Consider the following 23,976-nt stretch of genomic DNA (forward strand, 5'->3'; position numbering starts at 1 on the left):
CGGCCACCCAGGCCCCGGCTTAGCGAACGCAGCATGACCCAAGCCGCCCCGCGTCCAGTGCGCCGCAGGGCATCACGGGGCCCGGAAGCGGGCGCGGGGCACCATGGGACGTGGAGTCCACGGTCTTCCCGCTTCCCCTCCTTCAGCCTTCTGGAGCTTGCTCCGGTGGCTAGCGAACCTAGCCTTCGGATGTCTGCGGCTGTGTGGCTCTCGCTGCGTGGGCCCGGTCCCACTCCATATCTCTTCTGCCTGTGGGCCAGGCCCGCGTCCTTCCAGACCCCATGCGGGGAAGTGTTCAAGTAGCTAGTGGGAGGGAGAGGAAGGGGACGCAGTAGAGAACTCAAGGTAACCTCATGTTTTTATTGGGCGGCGGGGCGCGACGCTTGGGGTCCAGTTTGTGGGGGGAAGGGAACAGTCATTCCAGCGGAAGCTCTGGTCACCTGGCCGCCGAGCTGCAGTCTGGTCCGTCCCTTCCCCTCCTGACCTGGCATCAACGAGCAGGATGCGGCCGCCCTCCAGTCCGCAGGCTCCTAGTTCTGCAGACGCGTCCCAGGCTCCTATAGGACCCAGGGTGGGGGCACTCCAGGTCCCTGGGCATACCGCGTTGCTCACCCAATACACACCTGATACGTAAAACCTGAACTCAGACTCAAATTAGGCGATAAGGTTTTGCCTCAGGAATCTACCACTTTCATTAGTTACCGAGCTCTCCTGGTACACTTTAAAATACAATGTGCAAAGTAGTAATAATCCATCTCCACACACCTGTCTTCTGCTATGGCCTTGGGAGCTGTGCAATCACTGGGTCATTCCTAGTGCCACCTATTTCTCAGGGCCCTGCTACCTGTCAGTGTTGCGGCCGCACCTCTCACCTCTTTCCACTGGCAGGGGAACAAACACACTGGCTTCCTTTGGCAAGAAAGAAGCCTGGGGGACCCCACTGCAGTCCCTGTCTTATTTATTGAGGTTTTTAGTACAATTATTTCCTACTCCACTAGTGACTTCTAATCTTTTAACATAGGTATCTTGTCTAGACTTCTGGGAAATAGGATAGAAGATGGCACCCTGCTGTGTGCAGCGGTGTGTGGGGGTCATCAACAGCTGAAGGTGCTGTGGCAGGGGTGTCTCAGTGGTATCTCATTACCCCCTCTTTCACCCACATAGTCTCCAGTCCTTAGTCACGATGGCCCTTGGTAGTCAATGCTGGGGACCTCTCACCCTACTTACCAGTATCTTCTGCTTCCTGTGGAAGGTCCACTGGCCTGTGGTCCTGCCCACCCAGGGCACAGTAACCTTGAAGGGAGCCAGGGTATAGCTTGGGAGGCTATGGACAATCTGACTGCGCTGCAGTGCTCAGAATCCTGCTCTAGAATGGAGCCTACCCTCACCATCCCCACCCAAGGTTCAAAGTAGGTAAAGGAGCCCCAGCCAGCATCTTCCCATTCAGGATGGGGAGACCCAGAACCCACCCAGGGCCCTTGGGGCATGCTGGAAGTGCTGGGGTGAGCTGGAGGCTTGCTTTTCTCCAGGGTACCAGCTGTGGGACCAGTGCTGAGGCTTCAAGGATGCAGGCAGGATAGGTGGCCAGCAGCAGCGGCAGGAGACCTAGCCTGAAGCTGGCCATGGCAGGGCTGCTCCCATGGATAGTGGACAGCATTCAAAGAGTCTGACACTTCCACCCATACCAACACCCTCCTCTCCCACTTCCTTGTGTCCCCTTGGACAACTGGCACTTCAGGGCAGCTTTAAGTGTCTCCTAATCACTTTTCTGCCACTGCTCCTCATCCCAGGACTACAGGGGTCCCAGCCCTGGGAGCTGCCCCAGTCGGTTAGCCTTACCCTCCTTCCTTTGGGAATCCAGAAGTGGGAGAAAGTTGAAACAGACTTCATGATGGTCACAGGAAACAGTTCTCTATGGGATAGGCAGCAGTATGGGGCCACTTGGGGCACTGGGTGCTGGGAGACCAGAATGGCAGGCATTCTGCTCCTTTTCTCTGTGGCTTGCCATATCTTTTCTGTGGCATTTGGGGATGTGAATTGAGTAGAGGGAAAGGGGAAGAGGAGCAGAGTACCATGCCCCTGGGATGGAACTCCATCCAGGAGCCCCAAGCCTTGGGGAAAGCAACCTTAGTCACCATGGGAGAGCTGTGGATGAGGTGGCTCCACACCCTGCTCCCAGCCTAGACTCCAGCGACATCTCAAAAAGGGGAGGGGGAGAAGCTCATCATCTAACCTCTTTCTCTTCCCACTGTTATGTTTCTAGTGTATTTTCAGCCACTGGTCCTGGGATCAGCAGACAAATGCTCCATCCCCACTTCTTCCTAGGGATCTGAAGTCATAGAACCCTGCTCCAGTCTGGTCTGTGCCCTGAACATTCATCTTCCAACCTCCCAGTCTGCATCCTCAAGCTCTTGCCCTTAGTCCTTGAAAGCCCTGTCTTTCCTGATCCCAAAAGGAAACTGCAGCCCAGAAAGGGGCAATGCCTGAGGACAACCCAAGTCCCACCCAGCTCAGGACGCTCCTTAGTGGAAAAATGGCAGCCTAAGAGTGGGGAGCCCAGCAGCCTGTTGAGGTCTGGGGGAGGCTATAACCACCCTCTCTAAGGGCTTCTGTTTGCCCCCCTGTAAAATAGGTTTTGTGGACCAGTTCTCATCCACACACCTGGGCACAAGGATTGGGCCACTTAAGGTACAGGTAGATTTGGGTGGGGCACACCTACCCACAGGTGACCTCTTTCCCCTCCAAGCAGGCCTATGAAAAGGGCCAGATAAGGGGGCGGTGCAGCATCTGTAGGGCCATCAGCAGTGGGTAGAAATAATTTTGCCTTTAAAGGTTCCAACCCCTCCCCATACTGTGCTCAACCTAGGACTATTCATGGATTTGGGCACAGCACTCAAAACATGCTCCAGCCTCTCTGTCAGCTCAGCTTTCTACACCAGCCATCAACCTCTGCAGGGCAGAGGCCTGTTTATAGGGTTAATAGCCAACCTTCGCATTTAGGCTGAATAGCAAATGCAAAGGCCAGGGTAGGGCTTGGCATCATGGTAGCCAGTCACTGGGTGAGCAGGTGCATCGTATCCTGTGGCAAAGATGGGGGAGGGGATAGCAAAATGGGTACCACAGTAGGTCATGGGCACCTGGAATTCAGTTGCCCAGGCAGGCCACACACGTGAATTTCCAAATTGACTTATTTAGCAGGGACCTGAAACGAATGTGTGTTCACTTTGTTTTGGGAAATACAGACTTCATTCCTAGATGTATTGGTTAACCAAGTAATTTTTAGAAAAACATGTGCTTTGTGGTTTAGTGAAAATGATTCTTTGAGTTCAATAAACTAGCTTAATTTTGGTTTACAGAATGTTTTATTCAAAGTCCCTGGTGCTTATTTAAAAAGAGTAATGGGAGTACCTTTATTTTTCCTGTAATTTGTAGTTTTTCCTAAAAAATCCAAACCAGAACAACTAAGCTCCCCAGGGGTAGCTCTGGGCCCTTTCTTTCTGGCAACATACCTAACTTTCCAGAAATGTTTGCTGTCCCCTTCCAAACTATAAACTCTGGAATTCATCCTCCAGTCCCTCCCAGCACGAAACACAAAGTCATTTGCTCATCATTAAGCTCCAACTAACTAATGCTTGGCCCAGAGGAGAGAACAACATTCCAGTCTGGGAGCTGCTTGTAGTCAGTGGGGAAAGCAGAGGTTTAGAGTGGAGTGCTCAGGTGCTGTTGGAGCACTGAGTAGGTGGTCTGGGATGAAGGAAGAAGGTGAATTAGCTAGAGTTGTGGAAACAGGGCTGCAGTGGGTGCTCTGGCACTGGAACAAGATGGAGAAGAGTCAACACAGGAACTGCTCGTGAATCCATGGGCTGGAGCACGGTGGGGATGGGAGTGAAAGGGGTGCAGAGAACTCTGGAGGGCAGCAGGAAAGGACGGTGGACTTGGGAGAGACTGGGTGAACCCCTGGGCACTGGGAGCATGGGACAGGTGCCTGTGGGTCACCCCTAGTGAAGTCACTCAGCAGTAATCAGGATATACAGACCTGGAGCTCAGCAGGGGGCTCAGGCTTTGAGAAGTCTGAAGGTCCACAACATACAGACTGGAGAAATGCCTGACTTCTGAGGAAGGAGACCATGGAGGAGCAGTTACAAAGTGAGGATGAGAGTCAGAAGGGAGTCATTAACTCTGAAGGGGAGCTAGTGAACAGACAGGGGATCCCTGGGGCTCAGCAACCAGGCCACCTTGAAGAGGAGTAGGAAAGGAATGTAGGAATGAAGTGGGGAAGAGGGAAGAATGAGAGTGTAGACTTCTTCAAGAATTTTATCATAAAGGGGGAAGAATTTAGGCCTGGGGGAAGTGTTTTTATTTAACGCCTACAGCACCTGGTTCTTCCTAGGTGGTCTCCCATCCAAGCACTAACCAGGCCCGACCCCCTGCTTAATTTCCGAGATCAGACAAGATCGGGCACATTTAGGGTGGCATGGCTGTAGACAAGAAGTGCTTTTTTTTTTTTTTTGAAAGACTTGATCATTTGGTGGTGGAAAAGGAAACAGAAAACCCAAGAGGAAGCTGACCTCCTTGAGTGAGGTCTTTGACAGCGGGGCAGGCCCCAGAGCTCTGGATGTGAGGTGGGCACTGGGCAACACTCTTGCCCTTCTGAGAAATCCTTGCCAGCTGGCTGAGGGGTGAGCACTGGATGAAGCAGTCACCCCTGCCTTTTCCACATAAACATGCTGTATGAGTTCCAATACACTTACCTTTTAGCCTGAACCAGTTCGTGTTGGGTTAATATCTCTTGCAAACATGAGAGCTTGTTTATAGATGTCTGTTTATCAACCAGATGATATCTGCTTACTTCATCCATGCTTCTTTTAAAACTTTTGAGTTTACTGCCCCTTGGAGTTCCTCAATTCCTACAGAAGCACCGAGTACCTCTACCAACTCACACCTCTTAAGCTTCCAGAGTGGTCTGTCATGGCGTCCCCACCTCCTGTCTATATTTTGAATATGTAGTACAGAACTTCCCTCCCATCTTGGAGGCACCATAGCATCTTTGATTGCTTGGACTCTGAGGCCCTCTGTAATGCAACTCCTTGTGACCTTTCCTCCTTTCACTCATCTAAATTTCCAGCATCCCTCAAGTCCAGTTCAAGTCCCAAGAAGCACAGCAGCACTGACCTCTGAGCATGCCTCCATGGACCAGGCTAGGGTGCCACTTCTCACTCCTGACAGCCCAAGAAGCCTAGGGTCTGCCCTTGCTCTCCAAAACAGGACCCATGGGGTACAAGGCTCTTTCAGCACTTACTGGCAGCCATAGCCATCTGTTTACTCTCCTGTTCCACGAGTAGTTTATGAGGATAGAAGGCAGTGGAAAGACCCACCCCTCAACCTGTGCTCTCAACTAAAGGGGTACATTTTCCAGTACCCCTTGTAGCTAGGTATAGTCTTATGACTAGGTTTTAGCCAATGGGATATGAGTGAAAATGAAAAGTGCAACTTTTGTTTCACGTCCTTAAAAATGAAGTTGCTTACTCTCCATGCTTTTTGCTTTTCTATGGGAAAAGACAGTGATCCAGCTTCAACCATGAGACAAGAATAATATCTTAAGGGACACTGGGACCACATGATGGGAGGATACTGGATCTCTGGACTGGGCAAAACGTTACATGAGAAATGAACATCTACCTTATTTAATACACAAAAGCTAGACACTTTTGTCTAATATGTCAGGCTCGAAATCAAGTTGGAATTTAAGACTCCCATCATTCAAGATTTGAGGCACTTCCATATAAAAGTCCTAGAAATGAGGACAGGTATGAAAGAAAACTGAAGGTATTTAACACAATTAGTGTAGGTATAAAGACTTATTGTGGACACTGACACAATCCAGATAGCTCTGCAGCAAAGCACCAGAGAAGTCAGGCTGGCCTTAGCCCGAAAGCTGAGCCACTTCCTCTCTCCTCCGTACCCCTGCACTCAGGGAGAGAGTGAGGACTCCGGCCATCTTCCCAGGATGCCAGGATGGCTGGGACCACTGCACCAAAGATGTGCTAGGAGGACAAGATGGGTCCTGGCAACTAGCTAAGAGCAGGAGGGGCTGCACTTATTGGAAGGGAGTCTGGAGGACTGTGGCCTTTCTGTGGCCAGTTGAGACAAAACAGTAACAGCAGGGCCAGGTGTGGCCTAGAAGAGCCCCAGCCCTGGTGTGGCTGCCCCAACCCAGACAAAGGGGGAGACGTTTCCTCAGGGAGGCAAAGCTTTTATTACCTGATAATCCCTAGTGTGGTGCCAGAGACAGCTCTGGTCCTTTACTCCCACAGTGGATGTGGGCTGTGGGAGGAGGTGTGAATGGGGAGGGATTATTTACAGAGCAGGAAGGGAATAGCGTTCTGAATGTGGCATTGGGACAACCAATTTCCTCAAGACCTCTGAGAACTTTGTGCTTTTTTCTTAGTTGATGCCAAACTACCTGGAAAGGGTTTTGTGTTTCTTCTTCAGGAAAAGATGTATAAACCAAAGAACAATAAAGCCTAATTTCCAGGCAGAGGATTTCACGATATCAATCCAAACATCACACTATTTAATTCCCCAATAAAACATTGGAAAAAGGACTATCAGTGCTAACACATTTACATATAAAATCTCCACCTAATAAGTAATAGAAGCCTATGTACCAATTTCTAAAACAGTTATAAGATATATACACAATTTTGGGTATATTAACAAAACAGAATATTACAAAATATTAAAGGCAATTCTCCTGTTCACGTTCTTATCACCTCTTACTTGAAGTTGGCATAATCTGAGAATGCGTCAATATATTCCTGCACCACCTTGTAGCAGAATTCATACTGTTCCTGGAGAATTAAGGTGGAGAAAAAGCCAGGGTTACTGAAGAGAATATATGCAGTTCCTAACAGGCCCATTTTTAAAAAGATGGAAAACAGAGAAAATGAATGTTTTTTAAGACTTCCACCTGAGCCCTGATCTAACTGCCAGAATTCTGACAGCATTACCCTTTTGGAGTGAGTGCCACTAATATTCTACAGATGGAGGTGACCAGAAAGAAGGATGATGATCTTAGGCCTGCAGAGGTGCTGGCTTAGTAGAGCAGCTGGGGAGATGGCTCTGTGTGGCCCATATCTCATTGTGGCTTTAAGGCGCCTCATCAACCCAAACCTTTTAAAATTTACTGTCTTTCTCCTTCAGACAGTTCTAGCTCCATGGGGTTCAGGAACCCTTTTGGATGTCTGTCCCTATACTCAGTGGATACTGGTCAGACTGTCAGGAGTCAGATCTCTTAAGTGGGAGCCTAAGCAGAAGAGAGGAGGCGCTCCTGACTCTTCCCCACTCCAAGACTCATGGAGAAATGCAGACAAGCCTGTGGGGCACATTGCACCCACTTCTAGCCTTCACAGAGGTCACTTACATCTCTTACTGGTGTTAGGGCTGCTCTCACTGACTCTCAAGGCTTATTCTGTCTGGAGCACACTGGGAGGGATGGGTCTGTAGTTACACAGGCTTCTGACAACCATGGGTCCCTTGGAAGAGCATCCCCTGAGCCGGCCCTGACTGAGGAGGGCTGCAGAAGTTGTGGTGGCATGGACAAATATGCGGGCAGCATACCAGTGTCTGGACCATGTGTGGCCTCTGCAGCCGCAGGCTCTTGACAGTCTGGAAGACATCCAGAATTCCCTCTGCTTTCACCCGTTCCAGGACTGTGCTTAGAGCACAGAAGGTTCCTGTCCGTCCTGCCCCCGCGCTGTAATAGAGCAGACATACTTAATACACCTGCTATAGCCCCCTCTATGCTGACAGGTGAGGGACAGTGGCAATGACAAGATAAAGGCTGAGGCTGGAGGTCCTGGGAAGACCTGCTCCTCTCCACATAAGCCCCACACTTACAGCTCTGGGAAGGCAGGTGCACCCCTGCCACCCTTCCTGCATAGCCCACTTTGTTTATTGGGAGAATTGCCCATGGGACAGTGGTGAAAAATCTTGAAACCCCACTCCCACCCATTCCCCAAGCACTGAGGCTTTGCTGTCTACCTACAAACATGCCTGGGTTGCCCTGACCTGCTGCTCACTTATGTTATCAAGTTCTAGCCCTCTCTTTCCTTTTCCTGACAAACCCTGGCCCTCTATACTGTGTGTGTGTGCGTGCATGCTGATTCTTTTCCTTACCTCTCATTTTCTTCCTAAATCCCAGGAATCTAGACTCTGACCATGACATTATCCACCCAGTTCAACATCATCAAGTAGCCATCAGATCACATTGGGCCTTATAAACTGTTATTAGATTCTAAGTTAAGGAGTGGTATGGTCTGGCTGAAGTTTTAAAAGAACATCTCAACATACAGATTGCTGTGTTGAGAATAGGAAGAAGGGTGGAAGCAGGGAAAGCAGTGAGGCCAGTAAAATTACTCGGGAGAGGAGATGGTGGACTGGAGAAAAGGGTCGTGGTGGAGGGAGTGAGAAACACTTGATTCTGAAATTGTTTTGTATGTAGAGCAAGGTACAGCATTAGATGTGCATATGTAAGAAAAAAGAACAAGAAGGCTCAAAGGCTTCTCACCTAAGTGGTGACTAAAATGCCACTTACTGATTTGGTGAAGGTTGTGGGAACAGTAGGCTTGGAAAGAAGGATCAGGAGTTCTGATTTAAACTCTTTAAATTGAAATATCCATGTAGAAATGCTGAGTAGGTAACTGAATATAAAATCTGGAGAGGTTGAACTGGTAATTAAGATTTGGAAGTTGATATTAAAGCCAGGAGTCTAAATGGGCTCATAGGCAGAGTGACTGTCAGCTGACAGAGAAGAGGTGCAAGGACTGGGCCTTGGACCACAGATGGGGAGGAATCAGCAAAGAAGACAGTGAAGGAATAGCCAATGAGCACAAAAACCAGGGGAGAAGCTATGCTGAAGGCATTCCACAGAGAAATGAGCGATCAAATGTCTAATACTGATGAAGGTCAAGGGTAATGAGACTGAGAAGTGATCACTGGACTCAGCCCTCACAGGGGTAGCTGCAATGGAGTGTGAGTGTGTGTGTTTAACAGGAATAGGCTCAAGAGAGAATGGGAGGAGAGGAACTGCGGAGTTATTATGAACAAATCTTTTGAGAATCTTTACCATAAGGAAAACAAAAAAAAGAGTAAGCTGGAGGAAAACTGGAGGCAAGTTTGGTTTTTAAAATATTAACAAGGGAGAAGTTATAGCATTTGTATGAAGATGACAGTTATCCAGGTAGTTATTCAGAGGAAAACTTGATCATATAGGATACTGAAGTCAGGTCCTTGAAAAGACAAAAGGGGACAGAATTGTTATCCAAGTAGAGGACAGAGGTGCTGACAGGTTCTAGTGTAGTCCACAAGATCCCTGCCTTCTGGTGTTCATGCCCTTGTATGATTTCCCCTCTCCTGAGTTTGGGGGGCACCTGTGATATGCTTCTGAACAGAAATAGCAAGGGCATGCATACAATTTCACAAATATGATGACATTACATGAGATCATAATGCCTGCGTTGCACAGAGATGCTCTTTCCTTTGCTGGCTTAGAAGAAGCAAGCAACTTCATTGGGCAAGTCCACGTGACAAGGAACTTCAAACAAGAGGCCCTTGGTCCAGCAGCCTCGAGAACTTAATGCTACCAACAACCAAGTCAGCTTGGTAGTGGATCCTTCCTCATTTCACCCTCAGGGAACCACAGCCCTGGCCAACACCCTGACTGCAGTCTTGTGAACCCTGAAGCACAGGACTCAGTTGAGATGTGTTCACAGACTCCTGAGCACAGATATTGTGAGATAAATGTGTTGTTTTCAGATGCTAAGTTTGTGGTAATATTATTACACAACAATAGATGATTAATGTAGCTGACAGAGGTCAGACAACTCACTGACTGAACAGGAGGGCTGCGGGGTCCATAGTACCAGTACACGTAGATGGAGAGCTGTGGTAGAGGGACCACGTGGAAGTTCTCTCTGTTTCTCTTTTCTCAGTAAAACAGAAAATATGGTCATCTCTTAAATATGAGGATGAAAGAGGTGTTAGAGGTTTGAGAAGAGGTATGAAATAATCACCTAGGTCCTAGATTTTAGGACAAAGGTGACAAGTTTTTCTCTCAAGGGCCAGAAAGGATATATTTTAGGTTTTGCTGAGAAGAGACAAAATAGTTATAACTGCACAATTGTGACTTGTTATGTGCCAAGCAGAAGTGTGAGGTGAGTAGAGAGCCACTATGGTCTGGAGCATAAGAACAGACACAGCCAATAAATAAACACATGAACAGATAAACATGAGTTCCAATAAAACTTGACTTTTCTGTAATTTTCATGTCATGAAATATTCTTATTTTGATTTTTGAAAAACCATTCACAAATGTAAAATAATTCCAAGCTTGTAGGCTCACACAAAACAGATGGCAGGCCAGACTGGGCGTTCGACCCTAGTTAGATTAGCCCTGGTCTAGAAGAGGAGGAGATGCAGAAGGACTGCAGCACAGCACCAAGAGCCAACCACAAGGTCAGAGGTCAGAAATGTAAAATGAAGCCTGTAACACGGTGCTTTTCTTCAGGCACATTCAACTGTATGGTGCAGGTGCAGGGTAGCTAGAGAATCTACAGTGTCCCAAAAGGGGGTGATCAAGGGAAGGAGGAGCATGGGAGATAAAAAAGTGTAGGCAACAAGTGTTTAATTGGGTAGGCCTAGGAATCCTTTTAATTTTGCCAATCTGATGGGCAGGAGCCATGTTTCATAGCTGTCATTCTCATTTCTCATGTTACTAGTAAGGTCTACCATCTTTCCATGTTTACTGTCTATTAGTATTAGTTGATGTACTTTGCTATCTTTTCTTTTTCTTGACTCCTTAAAATTATTTATGTTTAGATAATTAATTAGTATAGTGCAAATTTCAAAAAGGTCCAAAAACAATGACAAGTCTCCTTCCTACTCCATTTCTTTGCCCTTCAAGTTTCCACCTGGGAAACAGGCAATATCATCAGGTCTTTGTGTGTCCTTCCAGAGATATTTTATGCATATATGAACATAAATATATACATATTCTTTCCTGTCTCCTGCTGATTTTCTCACCAAACAACTCTCGATCAGTGGTCCCCAACCTTTTTGGCACCAGGGACTGGTACTCCTATGAGAATCTAATGCCTGATGATCTAAGGTGGAGCTGAGGTGGTGATGCTAGCTCTGGGGAGCAGCTGCAAACACAGATGAAGCTTCGCTTATTCCCCTGCCACTCACCTCCTGCTGTGCAGCCCAGTTAGTAACAGGCTACAGACTAGTACCTGTCCCAGGCTCAGGCACTGGGAACCACTGCTCTAGGGAATTATTCCACACCAGTCTATAAAAAGATTCCTCATTAAGTTTTTGCAGTGCTGTAGTATAAGATATATCAGGGCTATTGAATCAGTCCCCTATTAATATATGTTTATATTATTTACAACTTTTTACTATTAGAAGTACTTCAACCCTTGTAATTATTTCGTTTGGGTCACTTGAAGAACATTTATTGGATATATTCCTATAAGTTCCTTTGCTCGTTTTTCTGTTTTCAAAACCAATTCAAAGGAAGATAGATATCTATCTATCTATCTATCTATCTATCTATCTATCTATCTATCTATCAGCCATCCATCCATCCATCCATCCATCCATCACCTACAGCACCTGGTATTCCTAGGTGGTCTCCCATCCAAGTACTAACCAGGCCCGACTCTGCTTAACTTCTGATTTCAGATGAGATTGGGCGTGTTGAGGGTGGCATGGCCATAGACCATAGGAAGTTTTAATATACTTTTCCTTCCCTTTTAAAAGAGATATTTTTTCCTAATTATAAACACAATACAAGCTTATATAAAAAAGTAAATATTTTTTCTAAAATACAATCTCGAACAATATGCTACAAACAAAATTCACCTTTTTCCCCACCAATGAGACCCCTTACCTTCATCTTTCTTCTGTCAGTGACACAACAATTGCCAGCAACCCGGTCTCAAACCTGGGAGACACCCTTGACTCCTCTTTCACAACTACATTCTTAGTCTTGTTAATTTTTCTTCAAACTGTCTTTAGTACTTGCTTTTTTCTCTTTCCTGTGTTTCTTAAGAAGGCCAGGTTCCTCAGCACTGAATGTGCGAACTTCAAACACCAAGATCGTCTCTTATCATCTGGCCTTGTCCTGGTCATCAAACTTGATTCCATGTGCTCACCAACATCCTGCTCTTATTCGCCTTCCCTCACTTTCTGACACATGCTCAACATTGCCTCCCCGTGTCTGCTTCTCATTACTTTCTCTCTCTCCCTTCTGAGGGCTGGGGCGAGCGGTACCTGCAGTGCACCGTGATGGGGTGGTTCCCTGACTGCTGCTGCTGCTTCTGCACGGCTGCGATGATGTTGATCATGCCCTTTCCGTCGCTGGGGATGCCCACTTCAGGCCAGCCATGGAAGTGGAACTGCCGGATCTGTCGGCTCTTGTTCTCCTTTGGAGAAAGGGGGATCAGAGAAGCAGGGGCACCCTGGTTTTCCCTGTGGGAGAAGCCCCACCAGCCTTCTTACCCTGGTATTGGTGACCAGGAGGTCTCTCACAGTGTAGCTCTCACATTCCTCTTCCTTCTTCAGCTCCACTGTGATGTCTCCATAGGACACTAGTCCATCTGAGGGCCAGTACTGGGCACACTTCTCCTGGAACAAATGGGAGAGTATAAGGGGCTCAGAATATCATATATGGTAGAAACAGGGCTGCTCCATGGGCTACTTGGCCCCCTCTCAATACAACTACCTCTTAACCGACACACACTTCATCGCCAAGGTACTGAAAATTCAGTGGGTCATTCGTTACTTAACATGACTCTAATTAACTTCTGATCCTCATCAGGACATCTATATTTGACAACTTAATCCCACTATCAGAGATAATCACTTAACCTTTTGTTATTTATTTATAGTCTAACTTGCAATACTGACAGGGTCTCTGACCATCACTTCACAGCTGCATCCAACTCTCAATAGCAGGGTGGAGGGAGTGGAGGAGTGAATGTCTTTGTTCCAGTCCCCCTTTTTCCCCTCTCTTGGGTAGTCCTACATTTTATAGCTGTTTACATAGGTCAGACTGCTAATCCAGAAAAAGTGAACTCAATTACATTCCCCCCACTAGCCATGGTGCTTCACCACAGCTCAGTCCACAGCATCCCTTCATCCTTTTTATGTCTTTAATCTGCAACGGCACCTTAAAGTTGCTAGCACTTGCATTTCTCTCCCTGCCAGTAAGTGGAAGATGGTTTACTGTCTGTCTGTGCTTGGACTGGGCTCAGTCCCTTCTATAGCTTCTTGTAGGGGCTGCCTCTCTCCACCTTTGTATTCCCAGCACCTTGCACACTGCCTGCCTATGGTACGCTCTCAGTAGCTCATAAATGAATTTTTCCAATGTTTGCAAAACAAGCCAGTGTATAAATATACAAATAAAACAAAATACAGTCATACTGTCCATTTCTTTAGATCATTTTGGAGATCTTAGATACTTTGTTACTAGTAATTTAAAAACCCTCAGCCATAAATGTACTCTGTATGTTCGTAATAAAAGATTTGGGAAAATTAAGTAGAAAAAGAAGAATCCCTGATAGTCTCTCAGTCCAAATAAAATCACTATTAAAAGTCCAGTTAATGACCTTTCTTGTTCTTCATATGTATGATCATTCATTATCCCCTTTATACGTAACACTGAGCTCATTTTAAAACAAAGAATTATTAAATTGGTGGATCAAGGAAATGCCAGAGACCAAGGCTTTTCTACGTGTGTCCACTAAGAGCCCTGGGATGCTTGAGAGGTTAGGACTCTGAGCCTCCTCTTCAACAGAACAGTTAAAAAAATTCTACTTAAGGCTCACCTTAAATAGATTATATTGGTTTTTAGGACACTGGTCGGTGGAATGAGTTTTGCTACCATAGTTCCATCCCAACACTGCCTTTACATACTTATCACCCAAGACTGAAGACTGGGGTTTTAAAACCATTAGAACTGTTAAGATCCAAATGGGCTTGAGAGCAACACAGTATATGAGATAGAATCGCACAATGACAAGAAAAAAAAATTAAGCTGACCTTCAAACAACACAAGCTTGAACTACGTAGGTCCACTTATATGTAGATTTTTTCCCAAAAAATATATAGTCAGACCTCTGTATCCATAAGTTTTGCATCCATAGATTCAAACAACCATGATCTGTGGTTGGGAATCTGTAGGGGTTCCTGGAACCAATCCCTTATGGCAGCAAGAGATGACTGAAGTTTTTGGAGAGTCGAAAGTTATACATATAGTTTTTCAATTGTGTGGCGGATCAGCCCCCCTAAACCGAGTGTTCAAGGGTCAACTGTACTATGGTCCCACACCTAATGGCTTTCAGATATTTTAGATCTTAGTTTAGGCAGAGAGGCATCACAGAGAAGAAAAGGGGCAGATTGGATGCAGGGCTGGGGAACTATCGAGAGAGTCCCTCTTAAAACTGGGCAGGGAAAAAAAACTGGGCAGGGAAAATAAACTGGACAGGGAAAAAAAACTGGACAGGGTGTTGGTCAACACTGAAAGCAAATGGGAGGCTGGCTCTGGCCAACTAATGGGGACAACTACCCAAGGTGATTACATACGGTCAGAACCAACAAGCGGTTAGGTCAGTGCTGTATAGAGAGTTTCAAAGTGACACAGTTACTGTAAGGAAGCAGGTATGATGTGCTGAGAGAAAACAAGCATGGTAAACTTATGGGGTTAGGATTTAAGGGTTGATAAAGAGAAGCCGCAGAAGATGACTATAGATTTTAGAATGATGGCAGGAATTTATCCTGAAGGATACAGGTTTTATTTAATTCAGCTCTCCATGTGGGTAGAGCAACACAAAGAGAGGAAGCAAGCTGGACTTAAACAAAACAAGCTATTTTAGAGAAAAAAGGAGTAAGAGAGGGAAATGGTACTCCAGAGGTATCTCCCATGGCTGTGGGATGAGAGATGGCAGAAAGAGCTGTTACTGAAGTAGTGCCAATTCAGAAGGCTGAGTTAAGCTCCTGGAAGGCAAGGTTTTGGGAAAGGCGGCACAGGTTTTGGAATATACAACAAGAGCAACTTCAGTTTAGAGATCTATTGAGGTGACTTTCCTCTAGGCTAAAAGGCAGAGACCCCCTTCCTTAAGAAGCAGAACAACAGAAAAATAAAAATCACTGATAGTCTGAGGAATCTAGAGGAATCCACTGCAGAGGCAAGCAGTGGCTGTACCTACTGTGGCCCAGGGCTAAAAATGCCTTGGGACCTGAGGATGGAGAGCCCTGCCCTGCCTTGGGAAGGTGGGAAGAGAGGGTATGTACAAAGCTAGGCTGGGGGAGGCTATATTCAGGAGAGAAGCAGAAGGGTGTGAACTGTCTGGGAACCGAAGGGAGGCTCAGCACTGTTCTCCCAATCCCGAGAGAGGCTACTGATTGCTTAAACACCAACTGGCTGGACAATATTGCTTGGAAATGGCTCTTTGGGCAGCTTAAGTCAAAGAAAAGGTCCAAACATGCCTTCTTAGACATCCTCCCCTTCTCTTCATGTGGTCTCAGTCTCCCGTAGCACAGGATCTTTCTGAGCTCACCTGACCTCTCTCCTCCAGTTCTGTTAGCATCACGATAGAGCAGGATTTCCATTCCCAGATCATTCGCCAGAAGTCCTCAATTGTGTGGAGAAGAGGACCCTGACTGGCGATGTAGGAGTCCTTCTGCCGGTAGCCCTGTGCAGGCCAGGTCAAGGTAGGAGTGAGGTGGTTTAAATAGGGAGGGGCTAGTGGAGAAGACAGGCCACTAGGAAGGGACAGGGGCTGCTTGAAGGTAAACCTATCCCAGGTAGAGCTCCCCTTTGCCCAAGGACCAAACCTTGTCTCATAAGCTGGTCTTTTTCTATGAGGATGAGGGAAGGGGGTTGGAGTTGGGAATGAAAGGAGCAAGACTGGGAAATATCAGAGGTTTTCAGCCTTTGGCTGTGGTTTATGATGGGAACTTTTCCCTCCAGCACTATTACTCTGGTGCATGCACCCCATGCTTACCCTATCTTCAGCACTATGGGGCCTGACAGATCTAGTGCTATGAGTAGGTATCAGTTCTGAATTGATGACTGACTCAAAGATAGCCCTCTCAAGCACTGTGGGGATGGGAGGAAGTGACACTGCAGGCCCAGCTGAATCTCCATGAAGGGTGAGGGTGTTGGGGGCTCCGGGGACACAGACAGCACTTACATCAATGAAGGATGCATTCACGTAGTCTGTGTTCTCCTCACCCCTCTTAACTGGAATGATCACTCTGTTGAACTCATCTGTAGGAAGGACAGCAGTTTGTGGCTCTCCAATATTACTTGTCTTCTCCTCTCTCTCTTTCCATCTTTCCTCCCAACCCCAGGACCTAGGCAGATACAATCCCAGCTGGGAAATAACGTGCCTATTTCTAGCCCAGGAGGGAGAATTCCTTTGGCCTTCATGCTTTTATTTCCAGAAGCCACTGAAGAACTGAGAGCAACAAGCAATAATTGTCTCTGAGCTGATTAACTAGTACCTGAGAAGTGGAAGGGATGAAGCAAAGGCGGGTGGGGAGAATGAGGCACTAAGGCTTTCGGGTGCAGGGAGGGCTCTTACATGGAATGATCTGTAAAACCCGGTTCTTCTTCATGTTGGCTGGAAGGTTTCCAGTCCGCATCTTGTCATTCTGGATTTTGATTGATGTTAATTTCTGAATTGGGATGGGGAGGGGAAACATTACTCCCAGTAACTGAACTTGACAAGATTACGCCTGTCACTGGACCAGCATCTCCAGGCCACTCTGGCTGCATACAGCTCCTCACCAGAGCCCTGACCTCCATTTCCACATGTCCTCATAGGAACACTGTTTCTTCTGTCTTTAAGCTCAGTGAGCAAGCCAAAAGAGTGTTTGGGAAACTGCCTTCTGGGCTCCTGTGGACCCTTCTGAGATTCCCATAAGTTAGAACTTTATGATTCTAGAGCAAGGATCCTAGCCTCATAGGAGAGTGTGCCCACTCTTCTCTCTCCCTGATCCACCCCCAGAGGCTGTCTTAGACTCTTTAGAAAATCTTATTCAAATGTACACCCTCCCTTCTCCAATTCTTAGGCCCCTTCTCGATTCTTGCTACTCGAAGTGTAGCCTATAAAGCAGCATCTTCGGCCTCATCTTGTTAGAAATGCAGGTTTTCGGGCCTTAACTCAAACCTGCTAAATCAGAACCTGCATCTCAACAGGACCCTGAGGTAATTAAATCAGGTACTCACTACAGTCTGAGAAGAACAGCTTTTAAGAATGTGGTCTTCCCCACCCTAAACCAGAATCTCTTGCCTCTGGAGCACTTTGGGGAGACTATGAAATACTCCCCAGATGTGTTGAGGACCACTGTCTAATGTCATACAGCAGGGGTCAGCAATCTATGGCCCATAGGCCAAATTTGGCCTGCTGCCTGAGAAGCTTTATGGAAATGTAGCCACACTCGCTTTGTTAAGGTAGTGTCTATGGCTGCTTTTGTGCTACAACAGCAGTGTTAAGTAGTTGTAACAGAGACTGTATAGCACACAAAACCTACTATCTGGTCCTTTAGAGAAAATGTTTGCTCTTGCTGTACATTATAATCACCAGGGGTTGGGGGAGAGAAACTGGGGGACTTAATAAAAATGCCATTGCCTGCCACCTGCCCCTACCCAAACACAACCCAAGTGATTCTAAGGTACAGGATGGGTTGAGAATGACTAGGGTATGAGTAAAGGGTCAGAGACCCATCTCCTTAACTACCCACGTGCCTCGCAGGGGGATTCACCATTTGTTGGTAAATCCACAAGGAATCAAGCATCTCAGATCGTTCGATCTGAAAGAGGTGATTCAGCTCCAACTCACCTTAAACTCCTCTTCTAATCCATTGTTGCTGGTCCCTGGGATTTTGTTGTATATTTTCTGCAGGTGTGTTTCTAGGGAGGTCACTTCCAGTTCTGTATCTCCGTAGAGATAATGCTCCAGAAGAGCTTGGTATATGAAGACATACTGCATCTGAAATGTGGAGGGTGCCCAAGTTTCTAGTTACACACAGCAAGGTCCCTGTGGTGCCAGACTACTCCGTCCTACCCCCCATTTCCGTTCAGTCCACTTCTCTTGATCCTAGTGGGGATATAATGATTTGCTCTTGTCTCAGTTCAGTGAGACAAGACTTGAAATGCATGAGTACCTCTGGGGGTGCTTAACATGTGAGAGAGGGTCCTTCTCCGGCACCTTACTGGAGTAGAAGCCTGGAGAGGACCAATCCAACGCCTACTCATTCTGAGAGCACAGATTCAACAATCTGAGGGGGCTGCCAAGAATCTGGTGACACAAAAAACCAGTGCCAGTCTGCCTCCCAGTGCTGTACCCTTTGAACCCTGTGCCCAAACCACAGAGCTGATTTCAACTCCTGCTCCTGCACATGGCTGAGTTGCATCAGAACTCTATAGCACTGGTTGTCTCAGGTGCTTGCATGCCTGCTTCCTTCAGGACCTGTTTCTTATCCTTAGAGCCTAGTGCAAATGACATGTGCCTTCCTGATTCACCTAGCACAATCTCCTGTGTTTTACGTCTTTTTTAATACATAATTTATAAGGGCCAATCATCATACTAATCATAATCATTTATAATAACCTGGGAGGCTGAGTAATTCATGAGGCAGGCAGATGTTTTGATTTTGGAATGCCCCACCATTGCTTCACCCACAAATCACTCACGTCTGTTTGCACCATTTGGCAGCGCTGTGCCCGGATCCTGCTCACAAAGCCGTACACGTCCACCTTCCGCTCTGTATGCATCATGTCCAGCATGGCATCAATGACGACAAAGGTACCTGTCCGCCCTACACCCGCACTGTAGCCAGAGAGCAGAGGTGTTACTGGGATGGCCAGCAGGCTTTGTGGGAGCATAGAGGGAGGGGGCAGCAGAGGCTAGGGCTCTTTCTTCAAGCCTCTAAATTCTAAATCTGAATGGGGCAGAGCTCAGACTCTTGTGGAACTAACAAACCCCACTATACCCTGAACTCCTTATCTCTAGCTATCAGGATCAGGCAACCCTGACACCTAGAGGGGTCAGAAGGCTCCCAATACACAAGGAAGCACTCAATCTAGCTTTCTGGATTCATAACAGTGGTCTCCCCACCCCCAAACTTGGAGGGGACTACCCTTCTATCTTTCCTCCAGTGCTCTCCACCCAGCACCAAAACTTGAGGGGTCTCTTTGGCTGCTGCAGCTCATCTGCTCTATTCCAGCCTCCTCAGTCAGGGCTCCTGTGCTTTCCCCCGCTTTGGCCATAGGAACAAAATGTGGTATGAGTGAGAAGCCAAGGGTCAGGCCACACTGACCTGCAGTGGACCACGATGGCCCCTGCATACTGAGGGTTACAGGCCTTCACCTTCTTGAGGAACTTCAGCATGCCGATCGGGGTGAAAGGCACCCCAAAGTCTGGCCAGCTGGTAAAGTGGAACTGAGTGATGAGGCGCTGTGGCTTTCTGTTGGTCACGTCGCCCACCTGTGAAGTGAGGAGATCCAGTATGTTGGCCCGATACCCTGGGGTGGGTGGGGCAGCACCAGGGGAGAAAGGATAAGGCTTAGGGGCCAGGGCCAGCTGTGGTTGTTAGTGACAATGGGGAAGTGAAAGTGTACCCAAGAAAGTTTTAACAATGAACAAAGAATCTTCCCAGGAACCCCATGGAGTAGGAAGGGATATTACTATTATTCTCAGTCTACAGACATGGAATGCAAAACTCAGAGGTGTTAAATGACCTGTTCAAGGTCTCAAAACTAGTAAATGGCAAGGTCAGAACTAAAATGCAGGTCTCCTGACTCTTGGTAAGCCCCTTTTCACAGCACTACACTGTCTCAACCAATGGTGATTTGCTCAAGTCTCCAGAATCACTCTGGAGGGCCAAGAGCTGGGCCTACCACATCCTTGATGTCAGGAGCCTTTGGAGTAACAATGAAAGAGAAATGAGTCAAGTATCCAGAAGATTATATCGCTTACTGATGTATTTGGTTCATATCTAAGATGATCGAATTCCATCTTAATAATGCTGTTTCTCCTACTCATGAAAATGTTCCTCCATCAGCTTTAACAATGAAGTTCCCTGGGAGCCCAGATCTCTGGTTTCAGAGTCCAAACACACCACACACTCAGCTTTCCTGACCACTTTGAGTAAAAAGGAGGATGGCCCACGCTGTTCTGCCCTTTCATGATCAGCAGATCCTAAGTGAGAACTGAGAAAGGAGGTAGGAGATAGTACCTGTTGAATGCAGAACTTTCGCACTGTGTAGTCCACCAGGACGGTCACATCCTCTACCGACACACGGATATTCCCATATGTCCAGCAGCCTTGGTCTGGCCAGTACTGAGCACACTTACACTAGAAAGGAATAGAGATGCATCTGCTGACTTCAGATCTCCCATCCCTGGCAGATGTAAAGGGCATGAAAGAAAAGGACCACAAGAGCCCACACTAGAATCCCCCAAAGCCTCTTCTCTCACTTCAGTCAACTACAAACTTATTTATCTGCTCTTTTTTCAAGTTCCTCACCTTTCATCCTGTTTAGCACAATCTCTTAACTCGTGCACAGCCCCAGCCCCATACTTCTCGCTCTTTTCATCCCCATTCACTTAGTTCAGGGCAAATTGGAAGGCATTTTACCTACAAAATCTGCACTTCCACAATATCCCAGAGCATACTCTATAGGCGAGCCTGAGTGAATCCCTGAAACTTGCTATGAGGAGGCCACCAGGGTGGACTGATATAGACTGTAAACCTACCACAAGAGGCCCAAGGTCTTTTCTGGTGCCTGGTCCTTGGACAGCTTCCAAGACAGAGGTCTCATTAAAGGAAAACAAACCTAAAGTCCAACCCTAGTGCCATCTCCCCTAAGCACTGTGGAGCTGCTAATCAATACACCCAACAACCCAGTGTATGTAGATCAAAGGGACTCAAGGGCTATCTGGAGATAAACTGCCATGAATGGAGATTCCTTTCTGGGGCCTGATCTTGATCCAGGATTCAGGACTGGTGTTGGCTGTGACCCAGTAATGGAACTGGCCAGGCATGGACTTGACATCCACAAAAAGAAAAGAACCAGTCAGAGGCTGCCTGCAAGATCAGTCCAGGGCCTCAGATTCCCTTGCACCTGCAGGGTCTCAGTTCATAAGCTCCCTCTGCTGACTCAGAAGGAGAGATAGGAAAGCAAGAGAATGAGGGGCTAGAGAAGCCAGGGAAGAAAAGCCCTTCTGTGGTGTTTCCTTGACCAATGCGCCCAAGTTTTTTCTTCCAGGTTCTATGGAACCAGGGTGAGTTGTCTGACTATCAGATACAGAGAACATGCCCTAGGCACCCCTAAGGTTCATTGGAGGTCTCTAGGACATAGTAAAGTCTGGTAGGCACATCTGCTTGAGTTCTGTCTGCATGAATGACTAGCACAGGAGCCATAAAGGGTGAACAGCCTAGGCTCAAACACAGAGTTCCAGCAGAGCAGTATCTCTGCTGGTCATGTCTGTTGTATCAGGGGCCTTCCTATCCAATTTCTCCACTCACCTCCTTTCTCTCCTTCAGGTTAGTCACCATGACGATGGTGGCTGTGTTTTGTTCCCAGATCATCCTCCAGAAATCATTCACTGTTTCTTCTTTTGGTCCTAAAGCAGCCAATAGCAAAAGTGAGAACACACAAGCAAGGAGAAGAAAGATGTTAGGAAATCTGGAACATTCATTCTTGACTTTTAGAAGCCTATGCCCACATGTCCTCAGCTAAATATCCAAATATCCAATATATCTATCCATCTACCCACCTGCTAACTAAACATTTCCCATGTATTCGTCATGTATGTGCCAGGCACTTCAATAGAAAGTGGGGGTGTGAGGCTGCCAAAATATAAAGAGAACATGAACAATGTCTCCCAAGGATATTTCAGTTGAGGATTAGAAATCATGACTCCTCAGTGAATACCACATTAGGGGCCAGATAGTGAGCTAAGTGCTTTATATCTCATTTACTCCTTCCCACCACGCTCTGAGGTAGGTGTCATCAGCCACAGAGAGGCTGGGTGACTTGCTCATGTGGAATTTAAAATTAATCTCCCACACAGTCTTCCCCAGAAAGCCACTAGAAGATTTCTAAACAAAAATGAAGGAGCAAAGAGAAAGAGATGGGATCTAACAAAGGAGGGAGACTAAAGGAATTCCCAGGGTGTTGGTGAAGAGGCTAGGGAGCAACCAATCCAGAATGGAACTGAAGAAAAAAGGATCTCAAAATAAAAAAAAAAACAAACAAAACTAAACCTTGCGTGTCTGAAGGTACTGAGAAAAAATATATACTTCCAGAGAGGAGTTTTGGGGGGAAAATTAGTGCTAGGTATACACAAAACTAAGTGAACAGGAGAAAGGGGCAATTATTAACTCTTGGAAAAGAGTAAAAGCAAAACCTGTACCCCCCCAAACATACAATATTATGTACTTCAGTTGTGAAAAATATTGGTATAGTAATAATAATGTAAATAACAAATGTAATCTTAACCCCAAATTATAATTTAACTCTACTAGGAGACTGGGAAAAAGGGGCATGTGTATGAATGTTTCTCTAAGTATGAGGTAGTTTATGAGGATTAAATAATTATCTACCATAAGAAGTCAATAGATAAAAATGGTTGCATTAGGCTAAAAAAGTAAAGGAGAAAGAGGGGGAGAACTGTTTTTATAAGCCTTATAATATCTTTTGACTTTTTTTAAAATTCTATATTCTATTTGGTTAAAAAAAAAAAGAAGTATTAAAAACAATGATATAAGTGGACACATGCCAGAAAGATCTACAGAGGAGAATTGTTTCATTGCCTGACAAGGTCAGGAAAAACCTCCCAGAGGGGGTGACATTTAAGCCACATGTTGCGTATATCACGTAGATGGGAGTTTAGAAAGGGGGCATAGAGAGAAGAGGCACTGCAGGCAGAGGTGTAGGGGGCTAGCAGCAAGAAAGAACACGAGATGTCCAGGATGTATGGAGTTCAGTAAGGTCACTGAGTAGAGTGCATGAAGTGGTAGAATGTGGAGCTGGAAAAATAGTTAAGGCACCAGAATCTAAAGGGGTGGAGGCCAGGCTAAGAAAGCCTTGTCCTATAAGTAATGGAAAATCATTACAGAATTTTCATGAGAATCCTGCCAAACGTTTTGCATTGAGAAAGGCCATTCTGGTGGAAGAAATGCAGGAAGCAAGGGTGAGGTATAGAGGGATCAGTCAGTAGGCTACTACAACAGAACTGGAAGAAAAGATAGGAGTAAGGCAGTGTGTCAGAGAAGACAGATTCTGGAGATAGAAACGAGAAGACTAGTCATATTTAGATTAAGGGACAGAGAAGAGATCTGGATAATCCCAAATCTGGCTTGATTAGGTAGATTACATTCCAATCACGGTAATGGCCAGAGAATACAGGAAGAAGGCAGTTTGGGGATTAAGGAAAAGTCATGTTTTAATTTCTGATGTTAAATTTAAAGAGTATATGGGGGTATTCAGGTGGACAGGTACAAAAGTAGTTTGCAAATTTGGCTTAGGAGCTCAAGAGAGGCAGCAGCAAGTCAAACACAGGTAGGTTCTTAGATGAGGTCTCTTTAAGAGAACACAGAAAAAAGAAGGGGTCAGACAGAGAATGCTGGGGATCTTCAGCATTATTCAAGTTCAGACAGAATAAAAAGCCTGGGAAGGAGACTAAGGAGAAGGAGATGGAGAGGCAGGAGAATTGAGAAAAAAATGGTTCCATGAAAGACAGAGATAGAGTTTCAAGGAAGCAGTCATCTATACATTTGGGGAGAGGCTACATTTAAGGGGCAGAATGAAGAATAAGAGCCAGAGAAGAAATGTTTAGAAAAGTGAGAAAAATCAAGATAACTGAGTGTCAGAAAATAATGAAGGAGAGTTTTAAGGAG

The 23,976-nt window shown here is 46.3% G+C and overlaps 1 protein-coding gene and 2 pseudogenes across 7 annotated transcripts in view; all 3 read right to left on the reverse strand.

Moving 5' to 3' along the window:
• Positions 1–4,364: 4,364 nt before the first annotated feature.
• Positions 4,365–4,486, reverse strand: LOC112471201 (annotated as a pseudogene).
• Positions 4,487–6,237: 1,751 nt separating this feature from the next.
• Positions 6,238–23,976, reverse strand: part of PTPRA (protein tyrosine phosphatase, receptor type A) — a 114,882-nt gene continuing 97,143 nt past the window's right edge. For 6 of the 7 annotated variants that reach the window (XM_025039686.1, XM_025039685.1, XM_025039684.1 and 3 more), the window contains 12 exons: positions 21,601–21,698; positions 20,308–20,427; positions 19,390–19,556; positions 18,764–18,899; positions 17,910–18,059; positions 16,650–16,743; positions 16,257–16,333; positions 15,621–15,755; positions 12,562–12,687; positions 12,334–12,485; positions 7,621–7,756; positions 6,238–6,851 (listed from right to left, as the gene is read on the reverse strand). In XM_025039686.1, the coding sequence (XP_024895454.1) occupies positions 6,777–6,851; positions 7,621–7,756; positions 12,334–12,485; positions 12,562–12,687; positions 15,621–15,755; positions 16,257–16,333; positions 16,650–16,743; positions 17,910–18,059; positions 18,764–18,899; positions 19,390–19,556; positions 20,308–20,427; positions 21,601–21,698 (1,466 nt within the window). In that variant the 3' untranslated portion in view covers positions 6,238–6,776. The remainder of the gene's footprint in view (positions 6,852–7,620; positions 7,757–12,333; positions 12,486–12,561; positions 12,688–15,620; positions 15,756–16,256; positions 16,334–16,649; positions 16,744–17,909; positions 18,060–18,763; positions 18,900–19,389; positions 19,557–20,307; positions 20,428–21,600; positions 21,699–23,976) is intronic. The other variant, XM_025039683.1, reaches the window with a different exon arrangement.
• Positions 11,662–11,780, reverse strand: LOC112471156 (annotated as a pseudogene).

The sequence above is a fragment of the Pteropus alecto genome, unplaced genomic scaffold, assembly GCF_000325575.1.
Source record: "Pteropus alecto unplaced genomic scaffold, ASM32557v1 scaffold45, whole genome shotgun sequence".
NCBI lineage: Eukaryota > Metazoa > Chordata > Mammalia > Chiroptera > Pteropodidae > Pteropus > Pteropus alecto.